The sequence below is a fragment of the Canis aureus genome, chromosome 25 (assembly GCF_053574225.1).
Source record: "Canis aureus isolate CA01 chromosome 25, VMU_Caureus_v.1.0, whole genome shotgun sequence".
Classification (NCBI taxonomy): domain Eukaryota; kingdom Metazoa; phylum Chordata; class Mammalia; order Carnivora; family Canidae; genus Canis; species Canis aureus.
In genome coordinates, this window is record NC_135635.1 from 37,175,441 (window position 1) to 37,199,928 (window position 24,488).

The 24,488-nt window shown below is 34.8% G+C and overlaps 1 protein-coding gene across 5 annotated transcripts in view; it reads left to right on the top strand.

Annotated features, from left to right (window-relative positions):
* The window catches only part of CLEC2B (C-type lectin domain family 2 member B), a 54,708-nt gene that overhangs the window by 24,220 nt on the left and 6,000 nt on the right, over window positions 1–24,488 (top strand). For 2 of the 5 annotated variants that reach the window (XM_077871110.1, XM_077871109.1), the window contains exons 3-4: window positions 8,005–8,095; window positions 15,392–15,481. In XM_077871110.1, the coding sequence (XP_077727236.1) occupies window positions 8,005–8,095; window positions 15,392–15,481 (181 nt within the window). Of the gene's footprint in view, window positions 1–7,192; window positions 7,352–7,534; window positions 7,745–7,833; window positions 7,863–8,004; window positions 8,096–15,391; window positions 15,482–24,488 lie in introns of those variants that run through there. The other 3 variants (XM_077871111.1, XM_077871112.1, XM_077871113.1) reach the window with 3 other exon arrangements.

Below are 24,488 nucleotides of genomic sequence, written 5' to 3' on the forward strand. Positions count from 1 at the left end.
TTACTTTGGTAAAAAGTTTGCTCTACATGGCACTACCTTTATCACACTTGTGCATTATACACGTGTTCAAACAGAGGAAAATATCTTTCAGTGGCAACTGGTAGGTCATAGGTTGGGTGTTTCAGGATCACATAATGACAGCATCAGAAAAGATAATATTGGGCTTGCTTTGAATCAGTTGTCATAACAATTAGTCTAAATGGTTGTCCAAAATCCCTGAAAGAGTTATGACTACAACTGTCTGAGGTGGTTCTCAGGAGATGATCGATACAGAAACAATAGTAAAGTGAATATAAGGGAAATGGATACAGCATACCATAATTCTTTGTGTTTGCAGATGATGGCACTGCAAAAGATTTGTGGATACCAAGGTAAATTCATTTTGGAGTATGAGTCTACATTACAAGACATAGTGTTGCCCCATTCAATATGATAAAGTGTCAATGTAATCAATCTCCCACCAGGCTACCCAGCTGTCCTTCCCTGAATTGGTATCTTATATGAGACTTAGATTTAGCCTCTGTATTTGGCATGTTAGAAATTCATTAATTCCAAGTCATTGTTGGGTAGTAGAAAACCACATTGTTGATTCCATGAATGGTCTCCAGTTTGGCTGCCACGCTACTTTATAGTTGTCCATTGACCCAACATAGGTGTTTCTGGAGAGACTTCCAGATGTCCCCAACACATATCATTTTATCTACCTGATTACTGAGAGTCTCCTCTTCAGTTGTGGATATTACTTATTGGTATTTACACAAGGATGAATATCTTTACAGTTTGTGTCCATTCTGAATAATCCTTACATATACTTCTCCCCTAGATTTCTCTGTCATTGATTTTCCAATTTTGTTTTTTTGGAGTTCTTGACCAGCCATCTAACCCAACAATCTCTGACCATGAGCCAGTTTAGATTTATTTTTAAAAATATTTTATTAAAAATATTTTATTTATTTATTTATTTGAAAGAGAGAGAGCACAAGTGGGGTGGAGAGGTAGGAGAGGAAGAGAAGCAGACTTCCCACTGAACAAGGAACACAATGCAGGGTTCTATCCCAGGACCGCAAGATCATAACCTGAGCTGAAGGCAGATGCTTAACCAACTGAGCCACCCAGGTGCCCTTCCAGTTTAGATTTATATCTCTGGGTATTCATCTTTCCTGCCAGATGGACAACCAGATACATCACCCAAATTTCTATTTAATGTGAAGACTCACTTCTGTCTCTCAAAGTCACTCCCCCACCCAAAATTGGATTGTAGTGTGGCATCTATTTCTAGCTGGAATATATCTTATTTCCACTGATAAAACTTTTCGTTTTACATCTCCCCTATATGACCATATGGAATCTTTTCCAAAACCACCTCCCCACCCTACTCCAAGGCCCTATACATGGTTGAGGTGAAGAGAGAGAATTAATAAAAGATGCACCATGGAAATATGAGCCATCTGTTCATGTAGTTTATTGTGCTTTTTTGGAACTCTTCAGGCCTGGCCTCCAATATACTTATTTTGGATTTATGATAGAAAACTGTTGTGCATTTCTAAATTTAGGGTCCATGGGGTCAAAATAGTCAAATTAGATCAGATTCTTGCTGGTGAACATATACTGTAGTAGAGTCATAGGATGTTTACTGCTTATTTTGTTCACCAATTACAATTAGCATAATGTCATCAAAGTAATAAATTTATTTTAGCAATAAATTCTGAGCTATGTCCTGTTCTGAAATATAGCAAGATAATCTAGTATCCTCCGGGATATAGTATGGCAGAAATCAGTACAGCTAATAAATACCTGGGCTAGACACTTAAAGAAATGCTTATGGTATTTATGCTTGTAAATAAAAGCTAGTATTCCATTTTTGCAGAATGCAGTCATCCAAGAAAACAACTGGAAGCTTTCTGGGTTAGGTTTGTGAGAAGAAATGCCATAATGATATCTGTGGCCATGTTTCAATGTCCTTCAACAAGGGGGTCCAATCTTTCCTTTCCCCAAATGAGGGATTCCTGATCTGGGAAGAGCTTCAGCTAGTAACTATACTTAAGTTGAGGACTGGATAAGGGACAGTGAGCCACCTCCCTGAAAATTTGAGTTAAGATTCTTGTCAGGGGCCTCTGTGTGGGTCAGTGGTTGAGCCTCTGCCTTTGGCTCAGGTCGTAATTCTGGAGTCCTGGGATCAAGTCCCACATCGGGCTCCCTGCAGGGAGCCTGCCTCACCCTCTGCCTGTGTCTCTGCCTCTTTCTCTGTGTCTCTCATGAATAAATAAATAAAATCTTAAAAAAGAAGATTCTGCTCAACATTCTTAGAATCTTCTGAGTGTATCAAGTAGCTCTTGAGTTCCCTTCACCCCCTCTCTAGGAAGCAAGTTCAAAATCAACTACCCCTTGTCACAGATCTCTGTGAATCAAAACTCTGATTACCAGTAAGTCTTTCTGGCTTATTGCAGAAATTGAATCCACTTAACCTTCAAATCAAATAATTACTAGTGGTATCAGAAATCTGATTCCACTGTAGAAATTTCCACCACATTTCTTTTCTTTTTTTTTTTAAGATTTTATTTATTTATTCATGAGAGACAATGAGAGAGAGACAGAGACACAGGCAGAGGGAGAAGCAGGCTCCATGCAAGGAGCCTGATGTGGGACTCAATCCCGAATCCCGGGATCACGCCCTGAGCCGAAGGCAGACGCTCAACCGCTGAGCTACCCAGGTACTCTCCACTACGTTTCTACAGATAACAATCAGAATAGACCCTCGCCAATTGACTTTGACAATGCATTCTTAAGGTTTTGTTGCAAAACATGCCCTCTAGGTCCTCTGGGGGAATATAATTAAAATGGGGTTGTGTAGGTTGCACAGATTAGATTCATTTCAGCATAATCATTTTTCTGAGCCCTAAGATTCTATACTGTAGTTTGTGCTATGGAATTTCCAATATTTAAACATTGTTAACTATATCCAGGTTTTGGTAGCCAACCTAGCTAATCATTGATTTACCTCCTAGTGAAGCAAACATTAAATCCTAATTCAGTATCAAAAAGTTCACCTTTGTCAATTCACCTATTTTATCCCATTGCAACAACATTCTTAGAATTCACTCCAATGTATGGTCTCAGGTTCTTATTAATACACATTAACTAGACATGTGATCCTACCTCTTAAAAAAAAGAAATTCCTTTATCCATTCTGTCCAAGATATTTGAATCTAGTTCTCTAACTATGAGTCTGATTGTAATAAGTGTTCATGGGATTGAATACTGAGATAGCTCAAAGATATCCAATTGAGAAATATCTCGATTTGAACATGTCTAAAGTTTATACCATAATTTTACATAATTTTCCCCACGTCCTCGCCAAATTTCAATTTGATTTTATGGCACATTTTTAGTCTGATAAGCTGTTTTATTATGCTATTTTACATTTCTTGGATTTCCCTTGACACCTTTGTTCTTGAGAAAACACCAGAAGTATGACTGGACAGTCACTCCATAAAGAGTGACTTATGGAGTCACTCATGCTCATCAGCCATATCATCAGAAGCCAGAAATAGAGAGAGGAATGCAGCAGCAGAGACACTGTAAATCTGAACTAAAGATGAATGAGGCAGGCTGAAATTAAATGTTTTCAGACTGTTGGGGTTCTATAAACTTTATCCTTCAAAAAGAAAGAGGGATAACCTAAAGATTATTTTTACAGTGGGGCTGTCACTCCCACCACAAGCCCAGAACATACGCCAAGAGGAGAAAGTGGGGAATGGAGAGGCAAGCCTGTTTCCTCCTCAATTTCAGAGTGTGGAGCAACTTCCTCAGTTTCAGATAGTCCCTACTCAGGGCCTCAGGGACAAGGCTGCCACTCAACTGAGAAACATAGGGCCCTGGGGATTACATTGCTCATCAGTGGGCCCACAGAGGAGGGTGTTCAGCCAAAGAGGATTGATTACTCTTGAGCCCTACTCGTAGTGGGAAATTTCCTATGTTTTGGACTTGCTTGGAGCCTGTCACTCCTCTATTCTTTCCAAGTTCTCCCTTTTGGAATAAGAATAAGCCAACCCCACTATTGTATCTTATAAGTACATGTCTTGCCTGTTTTCAGTTTCACAACTAAAGAGGAATTTTGCCTCAAGATGAATCACACTTGGAAGTTCACCAAACATAATTTAGATAAGACGTTATACTTGGAATTGATGCTGGATAGGTTAAGACTGAGGCTACTGGGATGGAGTGAATGTATTTAACATGAAGAAGGATATGTTATTTGAAAGGCCAGAGGATGGAATATGATAAACTAACTTTTGTCTCTCCAGATTCATCTTATTGAAGCTCTAACCTTCATTGTACTGTATTTGGAGATAGGGCCTTTCAGGAGATAATTAAGGGTAAATGAGGACATACGGTTGAGGCTTAATCTGAAATGACTGATGTCCTTATAAGAATGGATGAGATACCAGTAAGCACTCTGTCAGTCCATGCCTGCAGAAAATAAGTAATATGAGGAAATGGTGAAAAGATAGCCATCTGCAAGCGTGGTTTCACCAGACATCAATTCTCTGCTACTTTGATCCTGGGCTTCCAGACTCCAAAACTGTGAGAAAATTAATTTCTGTTATTTAAGTCACCCAGCCAGTTATAGTTTGAAATGGCAGTCTGAGAAGACTAATATAAGTCCCTTTAGGATTGGATTGAGTGAATCATTATGATTTATGCTAGCCATGGTATTGAACGGGATCTTCTTTCTGAGGATCTGTCTTTTCCTTTAATAATTGGGCCCTGAGTCAGAAAACCAGCTCAGGAGGAGTAGAATTCTAGGAGTAGAATGAAGTAATAGTTTATAACTTTGAGGTTATGGTTTCCCTTAGCCTAGTGATCATCCATTTTTGGTTTATTTATTTCTATTGCAGGGGTTGAGCAAAACCCAGTGGTATGCTTGCAAGGTCTGACTATTAAATTTTCAGGACTTTGTGAGACAATCATTAAATATAGTTTTAATTAAAAGTTACATTATCTAAAGCTAAAATTAAATAAACTGTATTAAAAACAAAGATAAATACTTAGCATCACTCATTTCTGGTTATTGAGCTGTGCCATTTGCCTTCTCTACTCCAAGATCCTATCAGTTTCAATGCTATCCGTAAACCCAATCCGGAAAACATCTCCTATTGCAATCCTTGGTCTAGAGAATAAAGCTGCAGAATGTTTCTCAGTGATGTGTATGTTCTTCTGCCAGTGTATATCTTATTGCTTTGTTAATAGGCTGCCCAACATACCATCCTATACTACTCTTGGTGGATTTTCTGTCCAGAGTATGTCCATTACGGAATGCCAACTGGTGTAAGGATTTTTGTATGTTTATCTTCTCTTTTACTATCTCCCATAGCTATTCTGGCATTTTACTCTGCCTAGGATGGGCTATTACTTTCTTCAATCTTCTTGGAGATAACAGTTTATCAGCACCATCACATTTCGCCAATTTATTAAATCTTATTTCTTAAGAGTACTCCATTGTTGATAAAATCTCTCTCATCCAGCTTTGTGTTTCTCTCTTTATCTATAACCCTTGGAATCCAATCACATTGTGGGTGCTCTAGATTGTCATTGCATATTGGTGAGGTCTTAAATTTCTCCTGAGTATCAAGGCTAACAGTTAATCTTAGTTATTGTCCTTATGATCAGGAGGGGAAGGAAGAGATGATTGTAAGGAGGATGTGCACTTTCTTTGATGGCAGAAGACTCAGTATCATCTTTAAGCAAGGATAAACTTTAGACTTTAACAATGGAGATTATGCCACTTTCAGGTTTATTAGATTTAGAGAGTTCTAGATTTTTAAGACAAATATAAGATATATATCTTACAACTCATTAAAAAGACAAATCATCCTATAAAAATTGGCAAAATATCTGAGTAGAGAGCTCACAAAAAAGATATATTAATTGCCATAAGCACATGAGAAAATGTTCAGCAGATTATCAGAGATAAGCAGCTTAAAACTTAAAACTACATTTGGATACCATCACATACCTACTGGAATGGTGAAAATTAAAAAGATATATCAGATGTTGCTGTTGATCTGGAAGAAAGAACTGCAACTGTTCTACATTAATGGAGGGAATGGTACAAACCCTTTAGAAGATATTTTGTGTTTATAAAATTAAACACATATTTTTGTTTTTAAAAACAGCTTTACTGAAGTATAATTAATATGCAAAAATGCACATATTTAATGAGTACAATTGGTGAGTTTGGACATATGCAAACACCCATGGTACCATTATCACAATCAAGATAATAGACATATCCATCACCTCTCAGATCACATGTTGAGTATTCTTGTCACAAAAAATACAAACATATTTTTTATATGACCTAGCAAATGCACTACTAGGTATTTCCTCAAAAGATTAGAAAAGAAATGTTCACAGAAAGACTAACAGAAATACTGATGCTGGTTTTATTTATGAGAGTCAAAAAGTGCAAACAACCAAATAGACTCATGGATAAGCAAATTATTATACATTCACACAATTAGATTCTACTCCGTAATGAAAAGGAACTGCTGGTCTATGCCACAATCTGGATGAAACTCAAAAACATTTTACTGTGCAAAAGATAACAGACTCACAAGGGTGCATGCATACCATTCTATTTATATAAAATTCTAAAACCAGCAAAATTCATCTCTGTTAATAGCTTAGTGGCTGCCTGGTTTGTGGGATGAACTGTAAAGGTACATTAGGAAACACTTTGAGGTGATGGAAATGTTTTATATTTTGAGTGAAATTTCATACCTTAATTGCTTTTCCTTAGGAACAAAACTAAATTTCACTCAGCCATGATAGTGCAATCCCTATATTCTCCTATATGTGAATTTCTAATAGTCCTCTGGATAGAATATTTTGGTGATGACATACGTAGAAACGTTCATCCCTCCCCAATTTTGTAGTCTTTTTTTCTGTCTCAAAATGGAAGGAACGATCTTGTTATCTGCATTTTTATCATGAATAATTTTGAGTGATGATAGAAGTGACCAGAGCTGTATATTTAAGGCCATCTGGAAGAGTTTAATCCTGTATAAAATGGGATTATTCTTTTCACATTTTTTTCTTTTCATTTACTTTTTGTCTACTCTCCTCTCCATTCTCATTTCCTTTTCCCTTCAGTGTCCCTGTCAGAACAAATGTGGTGTTAATCCTGAAGCAGCTTGTATGACATCACCTGCCTCTGTAGATTTTTTTAATGTATTTATTGAAAGGATATGAAACATTTGAAAATTCTTATGAGGACATATTTGAAAAGGAACCTATTTCCTGACAACCTAACACTAGCCTGATAGCACTACTGTCTTGAATATTGATGGTAATGTTCTGAGTATCTTTTATTTTCCTTTTTCTCTTTCTTTTTTTTTCCTGTTTGTGTAGAGGTGTGTGGGTGTGCATGCAGCCATGATTGTGTCTGAGAAAGAGAGAAAATTGTTTTTGTTCTTGCTTCAGTAGCCAGCTTGAAGCATAGCTTTCTTCTCTTTGATTTCGTCACCTTTAAGATTGTCTTTCTAAACATATGATTATTGTGTCTGAGCAAATGTCTAAACACAAGTCTTAAATCATGCCTTTTAATTAATTAGTATCCTTATCTCCTACGGCCCTGGAAGTGCCCCGGTTATGTTCTTGAAACAATTGAAAAAATAGCCTCTTGAATATATTTTTGTTCAATAAGGATCTTCTGCTGAAAAAAATAGGAAAATATGAGCCTGTTAGTTCTTTACTTTTAAGTAACTTCTTCCGTCTTTAGTAAATGGTGTTTGTTTTGTGTGTGTGGTTTCCTTTTTTTTTTTTTTTTTTTTTCATTTTACAGAAGAAATTGTGGTTAGGTAATAGCGAGACTCAATCAGACACATTTTTACTTTCATTTTAAGAAATATTGCTTAAAATTGTTTTGCTTTTCTAAAATAGAGTAACGAGTTTGGAGCTGCTATAAAAAAGACTAATAACATTTTTGCATTATATTTAAAGCTTTGCAGAGAGGTTTTGGAAAGGATGACAGGAAGCCTGGTAGTTTCCCTCATTGATAACAGCAATCAAGGAACCGATGCAAAGAAGCAAGGTAAGACATTTTAAGTTGTTCAGAATGAATGTTATTGATGGAAATTATCACACGTAATGCACATGTCAAAAGCTTTCCAAGGTATGGAACAGATTTTGTTATTTTTTTTTTCCATTGAGGACGAAAAATCCTTTTTTGAGTTAATATCTCCATAAAATGAAATTTGTAACAATAAAATTCAGATTTGTAATTGGCTATTTTGTCTTTTTTTTTTTGGCTATTTTGTCTTATAAATGGAGATTCACTGTATCTTATTTTAACTGGTAGTGGAGAGGGATTAACTACAGCTCAAAACTGTTCAAGATTTAATTTCATTTTTACTAAGTATTTAATAAAACCAATACTGGAGAAAATGTTAAATTTGATACACATACTCATTCAAGGCCCAGAATGCAGACACAATATGAAAACTTTGGCCAAGATTTCTAATGTTGTAAAAGATTGTTTATGGATAGTGAGTTGAGTCAAGCTAAACCAGGCTTTAGGGTTTCTTAATAGCAGAAAGATGATCTCCCTATCGGGCTCTTATATATAATCACTAGTATTCTGATATCCTTGAAGTTGTCTCTGGCAATCTTAAGAAAGATAAGCAAAGAAAATGCACTTTACAACTAGAAAGGAGAAAACAATTTGGTAGCTTTGGACATACTAACTAGCAAGTTCAGAATATGTACGATCTAAACTCTAAATCTAGCAGAAACAATCTTTCAAAGTTATTTTAACAGCAGTATTTCTAGTCAAAATATGGTGAAGAAGAGAGGTAATAAAGCTAAAATGCATTAAATCAATTTAGAGGCTCTGATGGGTTCTAAATATTTGCTGTTTAATTTATTTTCAAATACCAGGACATGCAACCAGCAAGAGTTACTGTTACTGCAGTTCATATAGGATGTATAAATACTTATTCCTCATTTTTTTGACAATTTAATAATTTTGTTTAAGATTAGATCAAAGAGGGCTGGGGACAATGGGATTAAATATTAGACGATAACATGAAAATATTGGAATCAAAAGTTTTGAGAATGCTCTTTAGTCACTCATAAATCTGTTAGTCTCTATCTCAGAGATCAATCAACAATATGAATTTATATATTTCAGGTATAAATAAATGATATATAGTATATAAATATAGTCTGTAGTTTACTAAATAATATTATGTATATGTATAATATTATACATAGCATTTATAGATATATAATTTGAACTTAAACACCATTGTAATAGTTAATGATTTTTATAGTAACTTATAATTTATTTTTTAATATTTTATTTTCTTAATATTTTCTTTTATATTCGGTTATATTTCTTTTATATTCTTAATATTTTCTTTTATAATGTTCTTTCTGCTTCTTGGTAACTTATGATTTTTTTTTCCATAGCTGTCAGCTAGGAAAAAGTGTATTTTTTTAGTTTTAAATTCATTGGTCACCCTGGAATTTACCTCTTAACCTCTCCTTGGAAACGATCATTGTCAATTTTAGTACATATGCTGCCAAAGCCGGAGCACAGGAGATCAGAGTCAGAAATGAAAAGAAATGACTTGAGTCTGATGCTTTTCCATGGGGAAAGTAACTGGAATCCTTAGTTGTTTAGATTATGTTTAGATTATGATAGGGATGAGTTTAGAACTATTTTAGTTACATTGTTAATTAAATAGGCTTTTATTGTTATCTATTTTTTACATCCCTTGTTAACACATTATGAGGGTGAGCAACTTGTTTGAAATTCATCTCTCACTACTAAATTCATAGTGGGAAACCAGTACTTTCTGTTCTTCTTGGTTTTTGGATAATTTGTGCAGTGTACAGATATTGATCACTGAGCCTAAGGGTATAGAGAAGGAGCTTATAAAATAAAAGCTATTTATGCTGAATGTAGAAAAGTAGATTTCAGGGCTCCGGAAGTGGGCAGATTAAATAGAGAACAAACATGTAGCGTGTTTGTTTAAATATGTACCTGCATATTAGGAAGTGCAATAAATGTTCAGTTCATCAGTGTCCTAAATCAAACTAAAGGTCACTCCAAATTGGCACCCTCCTGAGAGTGTTATATGATATTTTTTAGCTTTTATGTGGCATCAAAGTACCGAGAGAGTCTTCAGTCATCTCTTTTCTCTTATTATTTATGAGAAGATATATGCCAACATCAATTAGCCTTTTGGTTCTAGTCCCACTGTTTCTGTGCTACACTTATAACAAAGGCCACACTGTTTCTTTGCTACGTTCATGGCATGTGCATCTTATTGAGCCTGGTGTCATCTACATGCAGGATCTAGCATTCTCACCGCACCACAAAATTATATGATCTGATATCTTGCCAACTTCGCCATGGAAAGGACTCTTACTGTTTTTGTAATGCAAATTAGCATTTCTCATACTAATAGAAAGTGTGTACTCATCTTTCTTCTTTCTTTTTTTTTATAAATTTATTTTTTATTGGTGTTCAATTTGCCAACATATAGAATAACACCCAGTGCTCATCCCGTCAAGTGCCCACCTCAGTGCCCGTCACCCAGTCACCCCCACCCCCCCCACCCACCTCCCCTTCCACCACCCCTAGTTCGTTTCCCAGAGTTAGGAGTCTTTCATGTTCTGTTTCCCTTTCTGATATTTCCCACTCATTTTTTCTTCTTTCCCCTTTATCCCCTTTCACTATTTTTATATTCCCCAAATGAAAGAGACCATATAATGTTTGTCCTTCTCTGGTTGACTTATTTCACTCAGTATAATACCCTCCAGTTCCATACACGTGGAAGCAAATGGTGGGTATTTGTCATTTCTAATGGCTGAGTAATATACAATGGAATATTACCCTTCTTTCTTCTTGTTGACTTCAGAGGCATTTCTTCTTTTAAAATCCCTCCTTAGTTTTTAGAATCATCCTTTTAATAAGATATATATGAATGTGTGTGTGTGTATACATTTTAAATGAAGGATCGTTGATTGGAGCAGTTTTGGGTTTTCTTTCAGCAATAATTCTGGAGGAAAGTATTCCAAAGAGCCTGACTACCTACTTAAAATAATAAATAAATAAATATATAATAAAATTCCACCTGATATTACAGTAATCTTCACTTCCCCCCCCACAGACACACACATACACAATAATTAAAATATGGAAAATTGGAGAGCTATAACAGAAGAAAAAATATGGAAAGATTAAATTAAAATATGGAAAGATGGAAGAGCTATAACAGAAGAAAAAATAATACAGCTTCCTTTTATTTAATTACTATTATAAGCCAGACCTTCTGAAAACATAGCATATATGTATTCTCTAATTTAAAAAAAGAGAGAGAGAAGGGAAGGGCACCTGGGTGGCCAGTAAAGTGTCTAACTCTACCTCAGGTCATGATCTTGGGGTCTGGGATGAGCTCTGAGTCAGACTTCACACTCAGCGAGGAGTCAGCTTGAGATTCTCTCCCTCTTGTCCCTCCCCTTGCTTGCATACTCCCTCTTTCTCTCTCTCTCTCTCTCTCTCAAAAAAAAATAAAATACAAAAAATTAAAAATATATAGTATTATTTAATGGATGAAGAGATAATAGGATTATAAGAGGTAAGAAAATAAAGCTATACACTCTAAAATTTTAATCAAGATTTTGAACCTGTAATATTTATAACAATAATACTCCTTCATCCACTCTGCCAATTCATGGGCAAATAAAATGTCATAAGGACAAACTGACTTGACTCATAACATAGAAAAAGGAGAAAGGTACTTGTTTTCTTGATACTTGATACTTATAGAAAGCTTATAGGAATTAGAGAGATTAATAAGGTGACACTTGAAAGGTGATTAAAATCCCATTAGAAAGAGCCTGGACTAAAGTTTGGAACCGAGGCATACAGAGAACCACAAAGGCTGAAAAGACAGGTTGTATGTTTTGTTTCTCCTCTTTTTGACTTTTATGACTTTGGAGGGAGGCTCTTTTCTCTTACCTAGGAATACTCCTTCCATTTGTACTTCAGACTGCAACCCCTGTAGCCTGTGCAGGGATTCTTCTTCTTAATCTAGTTATTCCTTCCCTCTCTCTCTCTTGCCTACACCAACAATCTATCCCTTCCATATTAAATCATCCCTAAATACACAGAAAAAACATTATGTGTTATATCCTTTTTTAAAAACCCCTATAATAACCATTCATCTCATTCTAACTACCTCTTTGCTTGTTCTCCTTCACATGGCACAGGCTCTCTGAGTTTACTTGCTATTTTCACTTCCTTACTTGCAGCAATCTGTTATTCTGTATGACTCTGAAACCATTTTATCAAGGATACCAGTGGCCTCCAAGTGCTCCATTTGATTTGTTTGGTTTTTTTTTTTTTTTTTTTTTTTGGGTCTCCACTGCTACCACCCTGGTTTAGCTCCCTAAATAGTCTCTCCACTCACTAGGCAGAGAGAACTTTTTTAAAAAAAGATTTTACTTATTTATGAGAGACAGAGAGAGAGAGAGAGAGAGAGAGAGAGGCAGAGACACAGGCAGAGGGAGAAGCAGGCTCCATGCAGGGAGCCCTATGGGGAATCAATCCCAGGTCTCCAGGATCACGCCCTGAGCTGAAGGCGGCACTAAACTGCTGAGCCACCTAGGCTGCCCCAGAGAGCACTTTGAAAAGCACAAATTTGGCAATGCCAAACACCCACCTAAAACAATTCAGTGGCTCCTCATTATACTTTGAAGAAAGCCAAGTCACTTTCCCAGGGCCTTCGAAGTTGAGCATCATTTTGCTCCTAACTAGTCACTATTCTGGGCTATTCTGACCCTATCAAAGGTGTTCTGCTTTGCCACATTCTTTTCAATTCTTTCCTGATTCAAGACACTTGCACTTGCTGTTCTTGTCTTGATTTTAATGTCACTTCCACAGAATGTCCACCACTCTTTTCTGCTCATTTTCCCTTTATCAATCAGAGCACCCTCATAGTGCCTTCCAGAACCTGTTGCAATCTGTAATTTTAAAGTTGTTTTTTTTTTTTTTCAGTTGACTGTGTCTTTTCCACCAATCTGATTGAGAATAGATTATGTCTTTTTTTGTTTAGGGTTAAATTTGTAGAAACTAGCACTGAGTAGGTGATTAGTAAATATTTGTAAAGAATGAACAAACAGGGCAGCCCGGGGGGCTCAGCGGTTTGGTGCTGCCTTCAGCCCAGGGTGTAATCCTGGAGACCTGAGATCGAGTCCCATGATGGGCTCCCTGCATGGGGCCTGCTTCTCCCTATGCCTGTGTCTCTGACTCTCTCTCTCTCAAGAATAAATAAATAAAATCTTTTTTAAAAAAAGAATGAACAAACAAACACAATGCTGGTTCACAAGTGAAGCATTGCAGTTCATGTTCATTGTGTAGCTTTGAAATTCCAGATGGTCAGAAGAAATGCTCAACTAATGACAGGACTTTTCACAAATTTGATAGAAAAACATAGGTCAAACATAGTTCTTAATTCTGTTTCTCACATAGTTGAAATAACAGTTTGGTGGCTAAGAAACAATGCTAGTTTTCACTTTGTGGCATTCCCTCTCCCTTCTTTTGGTACTTCTAAAAATTACTTTATTATGAATTTTTATTTTCATACATTATGCTTGATAGTATAGATTGCCACCATACTTTTAGAAGAACATCCAATCAATATATGCCAATTTGTTTCTTTTTGAAATTTTTTTCTTAAGAGTATAATTAGGGAACCATGCAAGATATTTAAACTATACTCATTCTAATTTTAGTTCAAAGTAAAATGGCTAGAACAGCCTATAAATAAATAATAAATAATATAATATAATAAATACCCATCAGAAGAGGACTTTTTAAAAATCAGTATGGCTACCTAAAAGTATTATCATTCATTAAAATTATGTCAAATTATTCTTTTACATGATGCATAAGTTCAGCAGTTGCTCTGAATGAACAACCATTCCTAAATTTTAGTGACTTAAAATACCAATGGTTGTATTTTGCTTTTGCTTTGCATTGCTTGTGGTTTTACAGTATAAGGATAAGGTGAGATTCAGTAGGAATGGCTCATGTCTCCTGACAGTGTAAGTAGGAATTACAAGGTGTCTTAAGGCTTGGCTATAAAGTTTCAGGGTCACTTCTACCACAGTCTGTTGGTTAAAGCAAGGCACAAGGTGATGCGTATTCAAGTGTTGGGGAATTCAACAATTCATCATATTGTTGGAGAAATAGCAGGATCATGTGTCAAAGGGTTGGTGGACACAGAAGGGTATGATTCATTGGAGGCCATTCTTAAGAACCACACATGAGAAGAAAAATTGCTAACTGATATCATCAGAATATAAAAGAGTGGGTATCTGATGACTGTACTCATTTAAAATCATGCGTCTTTGTGAGAGAAGGTTAGATGTGTGAAAATAGGATTAGGGAGATATATGGATGAAAGGATGTTGACCCAAATGGTAAGGCTGGTTATGTCCATGTAGTATAAATTTAGATGTGTTTTAAATTTAATATCTTCTCATACATCCACAAAGGAAAAAATTTCATCCAACAAAAGAATAGCTCTTCACTAGGGAAAAGATAGGAGTGATAAATGCCCTCAATCAGTGTACCATCCATCTTAAAGTAACTGCTGCAACTTTTAAAATTTCATAGTATATTACAATAAAGGTGAATACTTTAGAATCATATAAATAATAAGTGTTTTATTTCTAAAATCTTATGAACCATTTTCCCTAAAATAGACACCAATAAAAAAAATTCCTCATCAAAAACTTATTCTATTCTGCCTCAGACATGATCTTTTCTCATCTTTTCTACTGACTTTGCAGATGAGAAAATACCAGCCCCACCCCCAAATCTCATTCAAGTTCCCTTTGTTTGTTTGTAGCATAAAGCTCAATTCCAAATCTTTGGATTGATTATTCATGAACTTCTAAAAATGCTATACTATCTTTCCTTTAAAGTAAACTTTTCATTAGTTAGAAAGTAGATTTTCTTAGAAATATTCAAGGAGTGTTAGGATGTGCTGATATGGTACCAGAGGAGAAGGATATTGAAGGCCTGGGGGTGGCTCCAGGTGTTAAGAAATTCTATCCTAAAGAATTATACATATTCGATTCCTTGCGCTATGGCAATAAAATCCACTTAGATTGAATGTAAGGATGTCCTGAGAAATTTCAAAAAAGCAGGTTTGTTGTTGTTGTTGTTTTTTTCCATATAACAAACAGAAACAGTATGTTTGTATCATCTTGTGAAATATGAATAAATTTCCTGAATTTTGTTGGTTATGGTTATAAATGTAAACTTAGTCTCTCTTTCACTTGTTTATAAATGTAAATTTTTTTTCAGATGTTAAGGACAAGAGTAAGATGACAATTTTAGTGCGTGTTTTGTGTGTAATATTCTTCATTTTAAATATTCTTCTAATTATTGTCCTAGGTGAGTAAATTACATTTATATTTTTTACTTATTGTTTTCTGGGACTTCTTATCAAATGATCATTTTCTTTTCTGCCTCAAACATGATCTTTTTTCATTATTCACACTCTCTTCTCATTATTTGCACTCTTTTCTCATTATTCATGGGTATCCATGGGTATTCATTTCTCATTTAATGGGTATCAATGAATGAATAGTTATGAATTTCTTGACCTGTATAAAGCATGAGGAGATGCAAAAATGAGTAAGACAAAATCGTTCACCCTGATAATCTCACATTCTACCAACATTCCCATCACTATTTTGATATCTGTTGCATAGGTTAGTTTTGCCCATTTAAAAAATTTTTCAGGGCAGCCCGGGTGGCTCAGCAGTTTAGCACCGCCTTGGGCCCAGGGTATGGTCCTGGAGACCAGGATCCAGTCCCACGTCAGGCTCCCTGCAGCCTGTGCTCCCCCTGCCTGTGTCTCTGCCTCTCTCTGTGTCTCTCATGAATAAATAAATAAAATCTTAAAAAATAAAAATATTTCCATAAATAAGATCATACAATTTTTTGTATTCTTTGCATCTTATTTTCTTTTCACATCATGTTTGTATGATTCTTCCATACATAACATGTAGCAAAAGTTCATTGATTCATTGTTGAAGGGGGTTGGAATAATTTTTATGCAAAGAGAAAGATAGTAAATAAATTTGGCTTTGTTAGCCATACAATCTGTGTTACAATGTTCCATTCTGTATTGTAGTGCAAAACAGCCACATATGATATGTAAACAGTTGAGCTTGTCTGCATTTCACTAAAATTAAACATGGAAATTTGAATATTGTATACTTTCCATGGTCACAAAATATTATTCTTCTTATAACTATTTTGTTTTTCTATTTATTATTGTGTTGATTATTTTTAAAATGTGAAAACACTTTTAGCTCTGATTTTGGCCTCAGGTTGTAGTTTTCAGATCTTCACTATAGAGTATTTCACACTATTTATTAATTTATTAATCATTCTAGTTTTGATGGACATTCAGGTAGTGCCACATTTTGACTACTGCAAATTACGGTGCTTTTAACATCCTTATACTTTTAGACTTTTAGTGAGTAGCGGATATTGTTTGGGATATACTTATGAGAAAAAATTTTAAACCATGGAGTATGTATAGGTCAGCATTAGCAAATGAGTCCATAGATTGTAGATAATCCAACCAAAAGTGCATGACATACTGGTTGTTTAGCATACTGGTCAACACTTTGTTGTCAGTTTTACCCATTTTTGTCATTCTGATGAGTGTTAATACTTCATTGTGATTTTAACTGACATTTTCCTGATGACCAATACTGTTAAGTTCCTTGTCATATTTATTGCTCAGTTAGTCATAGTATTTTGTGCTGGGTGTATTTTAATACTTGATCTATATTTTTATTGAGTTAGCTCCTTGTTTTTTGGTTGATTCACAGATGTTCTTTAACATAATAGATAAAAGTATTTTGTATTTCTATTGTAAATATCTACCTTGTAAATTTGTAAGTATTGTAAAAATCTTCTTTATGATGCTTAAATTTCTTTTCTGTATGATGTCTTTCAGTGAAGAGAAGTTCTTAATTTTTAGGTATTTTTAATTTTTTAAAATTTTCTCTACCATTACTTTTACATCCTCTTTCTGAAATTTACTGTACTCCAAATGCATGAGGATATTACTCTAGAATTTCCATTGTAACATTTATTATATTTTTTTTATTAATTTCAGATCCAAAACTATAATGCTTTTAAAATTGATTGTTATTAGTGTTTGGGTATCATGTCAAAATGTATTTTCCTTCATTCACTTAGTCTTCTGATCTGGAGCAATTTATTAAAATCGATAGTTTACAATTCAGTCCTGATATTGTGAATCCTGAATTAGGAAAATTGTATAATGGCATGTATCCTTCATTATGGTATTCTACAGAGCATCTTCAGTGCCCCCAAATCTTCTTTGCCCCATGTATTCTTCTCTCCTCAAACCAAACCACTGACAATCACTAACCTTTTTACTGTCTCCATTGTTTGGCCATTTCCAGAATGTCGTACAATTGGAATACAGTATGTAGTCTTTTCAGACTGGCTTTTTTTCACTCAGTAATATGTACCTAAGGATCCCCTGTGTCTTTTCATGGTTTGAGACGTTTTGTTTTATTTTTTTGTTTGTTTCAACTGAATAATATTCCATTGTCTGGTGCATCACAGTTTATTGATCTGTTCACTTACCAAAGAGCATCTCGGTCGCTTCCAAGTTTTGGCAATCCTGAATGAAGCTGCGTTACCAAAGAAATGTATGGTTTTCATGTGAACATAAGTTTTCAACTCTTTAGGGTAAATACCAAAAAGTGCAATTGCTGAATTGTATGATAAGAGTTTTTAATTTCATGAAAAATCTCCAAACTGTATTTTAAAATGCCTATACCATTCATTGTGCATTCTCACTGACAATGAATGGAAGTTCCTGTTGCTCCATATCCTCACCAGCACTTGGTGTGGTCAGTGTCCTGGATTTCAGCTGTTCTAAGTATGTAGTATCTCATTGAGGTTTACATTTGCCTTTTCCTCATGGCACATGATGTGGAGCATATTTTCTTCTTTTTATTTGCCATCTATCTATCTTCTTTGCTGAGGTGCCTGTTTAGGCTTTTTGACCATGTATTAATTAGGTTGTTTCTTTTCTCATGGTTGAGATTGAAGTGTTCTTTATATATTTGGATAATAGTCCTTCATCAGACAGGTCTTTTGTAAATATTTTCTCCCAGCCTGTGGTTCTTCTTCTCATTCTCTTGACATTGTTTTTCACAGAGAAAAAGTGGTTAATTTTAATGAAGTCCAAGTCCAGCTTATCCATTATTGATTTCATACGCTGTGCCTTTGGTGTTTATCTAAAAAACCATCACCATGTCCATGGTCATTAAGGCTTGCCCCTATGAAATCTTCTAGAAGCTTTTCAGTTTTGTATTTACATTTAGGTCTTTGATATGTTCTGAGTTCAGTTTTGTGAAGGATGTAAGGTCTATGTTTAGATTCATTTTTTTGCATGTGAATGTCCAGTTGTTCCTGCAACTTAGTTGAAAAGACTATCTTAGCTCAATTATATTGCTTTTGCTCCTTAGTCCAAGTTCAGGTGACTACATTTATGTGAGTCTATTTCTGGTCTTTCTACTCTGTTCCATTGCTTTGTCTATTCTTTCATCGATACTACACTGTCTTAGGGATTACTGTAGCTTTATAGCAAGTCTCGATGTTGGTAGTATCAGTCCTCTCCAATTTTTATCTTCTCCCAAATTGAGTTGGATATTCTGTACGTTTTGCTTTTCAATAAAAACCTTAAAATTAGTTTGTTGGTATTCATAAAATAACCTGCCTAGCTTTTAATTGGGATTTCATCAAATCTATAGGTCAAGTGGGTAAAGAACTAACATGTTGACAAGATTGCATCTTCCTAATTATTAGCATAGAATGTCTCTCTTAAAACTGTTTAGTTCTTCTTTGATTTTGTTCATCAAAGTTTTGTAGTTTTCCTCATATAGATAATATAGTACATATTTTATTAGACATACTTAAATATTTAATTTTGGAGGGTTCTCGTGTAAATAATATTTTGTTTTTAATTTCAAGTTACACTTCTTTATTGCTGGTATGTGGGAAAACAATTGACTTTTGCATGTCAACTTGTATACTCCAACCTTTCCATGATTACTTATTAGTTTTCAGTTTTTAGTTCTTTCAGATTTTCTATAGAATGATCATGTCATCTCTGAACAAAGACAGTTTATTTTTTCCTTTTCAATGTGTAGACCTATGATTTTCTTTTCTTGCGTTATCATATTACACAGAACTTTTAGTATGATTATTGAAAAGTAATGGTGAGAAGGGAAAGCTTATTCCAGTGGGAAAGCCACCAGTTTCTCACCATTAAGTATTACATTAACCGTAGGTTTTTTTTCTTTTTTTCTTTTTAATAAATAGTCTTTATTGAGTTGAGGAAGTTCCCTTCTATTCCTAGATTACTGAGAGTTTGTGTCATAAGCGTTATATTTTTGTCATATATTTTATTCATATGTGATAGATTTTATTCATTTGATCATGAATCATGTGATTTTTCCTTCTGAGCTGTTGATATGATGGATTACACTAATTGTTTTTCAAATGCTCAACCAGCCTTGCAGATCTGAGATAAATCCCATTTTGTATAAAATTATTTTTAAATATTTTTGGATTCTAAATAAATAAATAAGTAAATAAATGAATAAATAAATATTGTTGGATTCAATTTGCTAATATTCTGTGAGGATTTTTGCATCTACGTTCATGAGTGATATTGGTCTGTAGTTTCCTTTTCTTGTAATATCTTTGGTTTTGATATTAGGGCAATGCTTGCCTCATAGATTGAGTTGAGAAGTATCTCATCTGCTTCTATCCTCTGAAAGAGATTGTACAGAATTTGTATAATTTCTTCTTTAATTTTTTGGTAGCATTCACCAGTGAAATCATCTGGGCCTAGTCCTTTCTGTTTGAGGACATTACTAATTAGTCATTCAATTTCTTTAATAGATACAGGACTATTCAGATTGCCTGTTTTTTCTCATTTGAGTTTTGGAAGATTGTGTTATTCGAGAAATTGGTCCATTTTGTCTAGGTTATCAAATTTTGGGTCATTGAGTTATTCATAGTATTCTTTTATTATCCTTCAAATTTCCATAAGACCTGTAGTGATGTCCCCTCTTTCATTTTTCATAGTTAGCCTGGGTAGAAGCTGGCAGGTCCTATTGTTCTTTGCAAAAAACAAGCTTGTGATTTTGTTGATTTTTCTCTGTTAATTTCCTTTCAATTTCATAGATTTTTACTATAATTATTATTTCTTTCCCTGTTTACTTATGTTTACTTTTCTCTTCTTTTATTAATTTTTTAAGATGAAAAGTTAGATGATTGATTTTAGATACTTCTTTTTTAAAGTATGCTTTCAATACTATGTATTTTCCTTTAAGCATTGCCTTCGCTGCTTCCCAGAAGTTTTGATAAGTTGTGTTTTTATTTTTCTTTAGTTCAAAACATTTTGAAATTTCTCTTGAGATTTCTTCTTTGGTCCATGTGCCATTTAGAGTAGTGTTGTTTCATCTATATGTTTTGGGGAATTTTTCAGCTTTCTGTTATTGACTTCTAGTCTAATTCCATTGTGATCTGAAGGCAGATATCATGATTTCCTTCCTTCTAAATTTGTTAATGTGTGTTTTATGTTTAATCATTAATTTAAGCAACTTATCTTAATCTTCATTTGGAAGTTTATGTAAGCATTCAGATTATTTGCAAATAGAAATGCTTTTATTTAATATGTTGAAATCTTTATACCTTTTAGTATATTGCCTTGGTTTATTGGCTTGAAATTCCAGTACAAGGTTAACGAGAAGTAGTTAGGGTTGCATCCTTATCTCATTCTTAATTCCATGAGAAAGTTTTTAAAATATTTCTCCATTAAGAATGGTTACTTGTAGAGGCACTTGGGTGGCTCAGTCAATTGAACAGCCAAATCTTCGTTTCAACTCAGGCTGTAATCTCAGGTCATGAGTATGGAGTCTGCTTCTTTTTCTTCCTCCCCCCCCACCCCTCCCTCAGCTGAGGAACACACACATTCTCTCTCTCAAATAAATAAATAAATAAATAAATAAATAAATAAAATCTTTTTTTAAAAAAAAGATTACTTGTAGATATTTTTATTCAAATTAAAGGAGTTCTCAGGTCATGAGCATGGAGTCTGCTTCTTTTTCTTCCTCCCCCCCACCCCTCCCTCAGCTGAGGAACACACACATTCTCTCTCATAAATAAATAAATAAATAAATAAATAAATAAATAAATAAATAAAATCTTTTTTTTAAAAAAAAGGTTACTTGTAGATATTTTTATTCAAATTTAAAAATTTTTTTTAAATTTATTTATGATAGGCACGCAGTGAGAGAGAGAGAGGCAGAGATACAGGCAGAGGGAGAAGCAGGCTCCATGCACCGGGAGCCCGACGTGGGATTCGATCCCGGGTCTCCAGGATCGCACCCTGGGCCAAAGGCAGGCACCAAACTGCTGCACCACCCAGGGATCCCCTATTTTTATTCAAATTAAAGGAGTTCCCTTTAACTCTTAGCTATCAAAGAGGTTTTACTCTGAAAGAGTATGAAATGTTATCAAATATTTTATTTCCATCTTCTATGGTACATAGTTTGTCTTTTTTCTGTTACTGTGTTGCATTATATAGAATTTTTTAAGTGTTAAACTTACTACATTTTAGGAATAAATTCAATTTGATCATACGATAATAACCTTTTAACACTCTTGAATTAAACTGGCTAATATTTTGGGATGCCTGGATGGCTCAGTGCTTGAGCATCTGCCTTCAGCTCAGGGTATGATCCTGGGTCTGGGGATTGAGTCCCACATCTGGCTCCCAGCAAGGAGCCTGCTTCTCCTTCTGCCTATCTCTCTGCCTCTCTGTGTGTCTCTCATGAATAAATAAAAATCTTTTTAAAAATTGGCTAATATTTTTGTTTATATATGTACATGTGTTCATGAAAGACTGAATTGTAATTTCCCTTTCCTATAATACTGTTGTTAGATGTTCAAATTAAAATAATGCTGGCTTCTAAAAATTGAGTTGAATAGTATTTCTTCCTATTACATCTTCTGAAGGAGGTTGTGCAATATTGTTGTTATATCTTCCCAAATGATCAGACGTGTTCATAATTGAAGCCATCTGGACTGGGATATTTCTTTCTGTAGAATTTTTTGTATAATTTTTAAACTTAAATATTTAATTTTTACTAGAGAGTTTTCATATTTGTTACTTTTCCTTGGTCAGTTGTGCTAAGTTGTATTTTTTTAAAAATTATCTAATTCCTGGTTTTACTAACATGTTTCTTTATGTCTCTCTTTTAATATTTTTTACCAGTTTATCTTGTGTTCCATCCTCTTTCAGATTATTTAAGAAGCCAAATTATGAGTTTGTTGACTTTTTAAATTTTACATTGTCTATCCAATTGATTTATGCTCTAATTTTTTAATATGTGTCTTTCTTTCTGCGTTGTTTTTAATTCACCACTCCCTTTGATTCATGCACTATTTAGCATGATAGTATAGTATCCAATAGGTAGTATCCAATCAATAGGTAGTATCCAAAATATATAAAGAACTTATAAATCTCAATACCTAATAAAGCAAATGATTCAATTAAAAATGAGCAGAAGACATGAACAGATATTTCTTCAAAAAAGATATACAGATGGCCAACACACATATGAAAAGATGCTCATTATCACTTATTAAGGAAATACAAATCAAAACATCAAAACTACAATGAGTTATTCCTTCACACCTTTCAGAATGGCTAAAATCCACAACACAAGAAACAATAGGTGTTGGTGAGGATGTGGAGAAAAATGAATATTCATGCACTTTGGGTTTGGAAAACAATAGGGAGTTTCCTCAAAAAGTTAAAAATAGAGCTACCTTGTGCTCCAGCAATCACAATCCTGGGTATTTACCCAAAGAATACAAGAACATTAATTCAAAAGAATAGACGTACCCGCATGTTTATAGAAGCATTATTTGCAGTAGCCAAGGTAAAGAAGCAGCCCATGTGTCCATCAATAGCTGAATGGATAAAGGAGATGTGATATATGCACAGAATGGAATATAATTCTGCCATGAAAAAGAATGAAGTCTTGCTATTTGCAATGACATGGATGAAGCTAGAGAGTATAATGCTAAGTGAAATAAATTAGAGAAGAAAGATACCATATGATTTCACTTATATGTGGAATTTAAGAAACAAAACAAAGAAGCAAAGGGGGGAAAAATAAGAGAGAGAGACAACCAAGAAACAAATTATTGGGGCTCCTGGGTAGCTCAGTTGGTTAAGTGTCTGCCTTCAGCTTAGGCTCAGGTCATGATCCTGGGGTACTGGGCTTGGGCCTCATGGTGGGCTCTCTGCTTGATGGGGAGCTTTCTTCTCCCTCTCCCTCTGCAGCTCCCCCTGCTTGTGCTCTCTCACTTGCTCTTATAATCCCTTGCTCAAATAAATAAATAATTTTTTTTTAAAAAAAGAAACAACCTCTTAATTATACAGAACAAGCTGATAGTTATCAGAAGGGAGGCAGGTAGGGGATGGTTGAAATAGGGATGAGGATTAAGGTGTACACTTGTGATGAACACAGGGAGATGTATGGAAGTGTTGATCACTATATTGTACATTTGAAACTAATGTAACACTGAATGTTAACTAACTGGAATTTAAAAAAGAAAAAGGTGTAAAAGTTTTACATTCTATAGGTACTTGGCATCATGTGACTATAGGTGATAATTTAACTGTTTTACCTTCACATACTATAGATCACCAGCATCTCATTTATGGTTGGTGTTTGAATCAATGCCTTCAAAGTGAATCACGTGGACAACCAATACCATAGCTCATCATTAAGGTTTTGTGCCTTTATTTTTTTTAAAGATTTTATTTCTTTATTCATGAGAGACACAGAGAGAGAGACAGAGAGATAGAGAAAGAGAGAGAGAGGCAGAGACACAGGCAGAGGGAGAAGCAGGCTCCATGCGGGGAGCCCAACGTGGGATTTGATCCTGTGTCTCCAGGATCACACCGTGGGCTGAAGGTGGCGCCAAACCTCTGAGCCACCGGGCTACCGGTTTTGTGCCCTTAGATTCACTTTTGGTACCCAAAAGAAAAAAGACACTGAAAAAGTTACAAAAATAGGACTTTAGCATGGGAATTAGGAATAGCATGACTGTGGAAGGAGTTGAGGAGCAACGGTCTGGAAAGCTGGAGGAGAAATAGTCACTAGTGATTTTGGCTGAAAGCACTAGTGAGTTTGGAGAACCTAGAGATTAGAGGAAGATCTAAGAATACATCTGGATGCTGAGACTACTAAAGGCAAATTCCTTAAAAGGCCTGCGAAGTTCATTTTACCTAATTCTCCAAGGATAAAGGTTC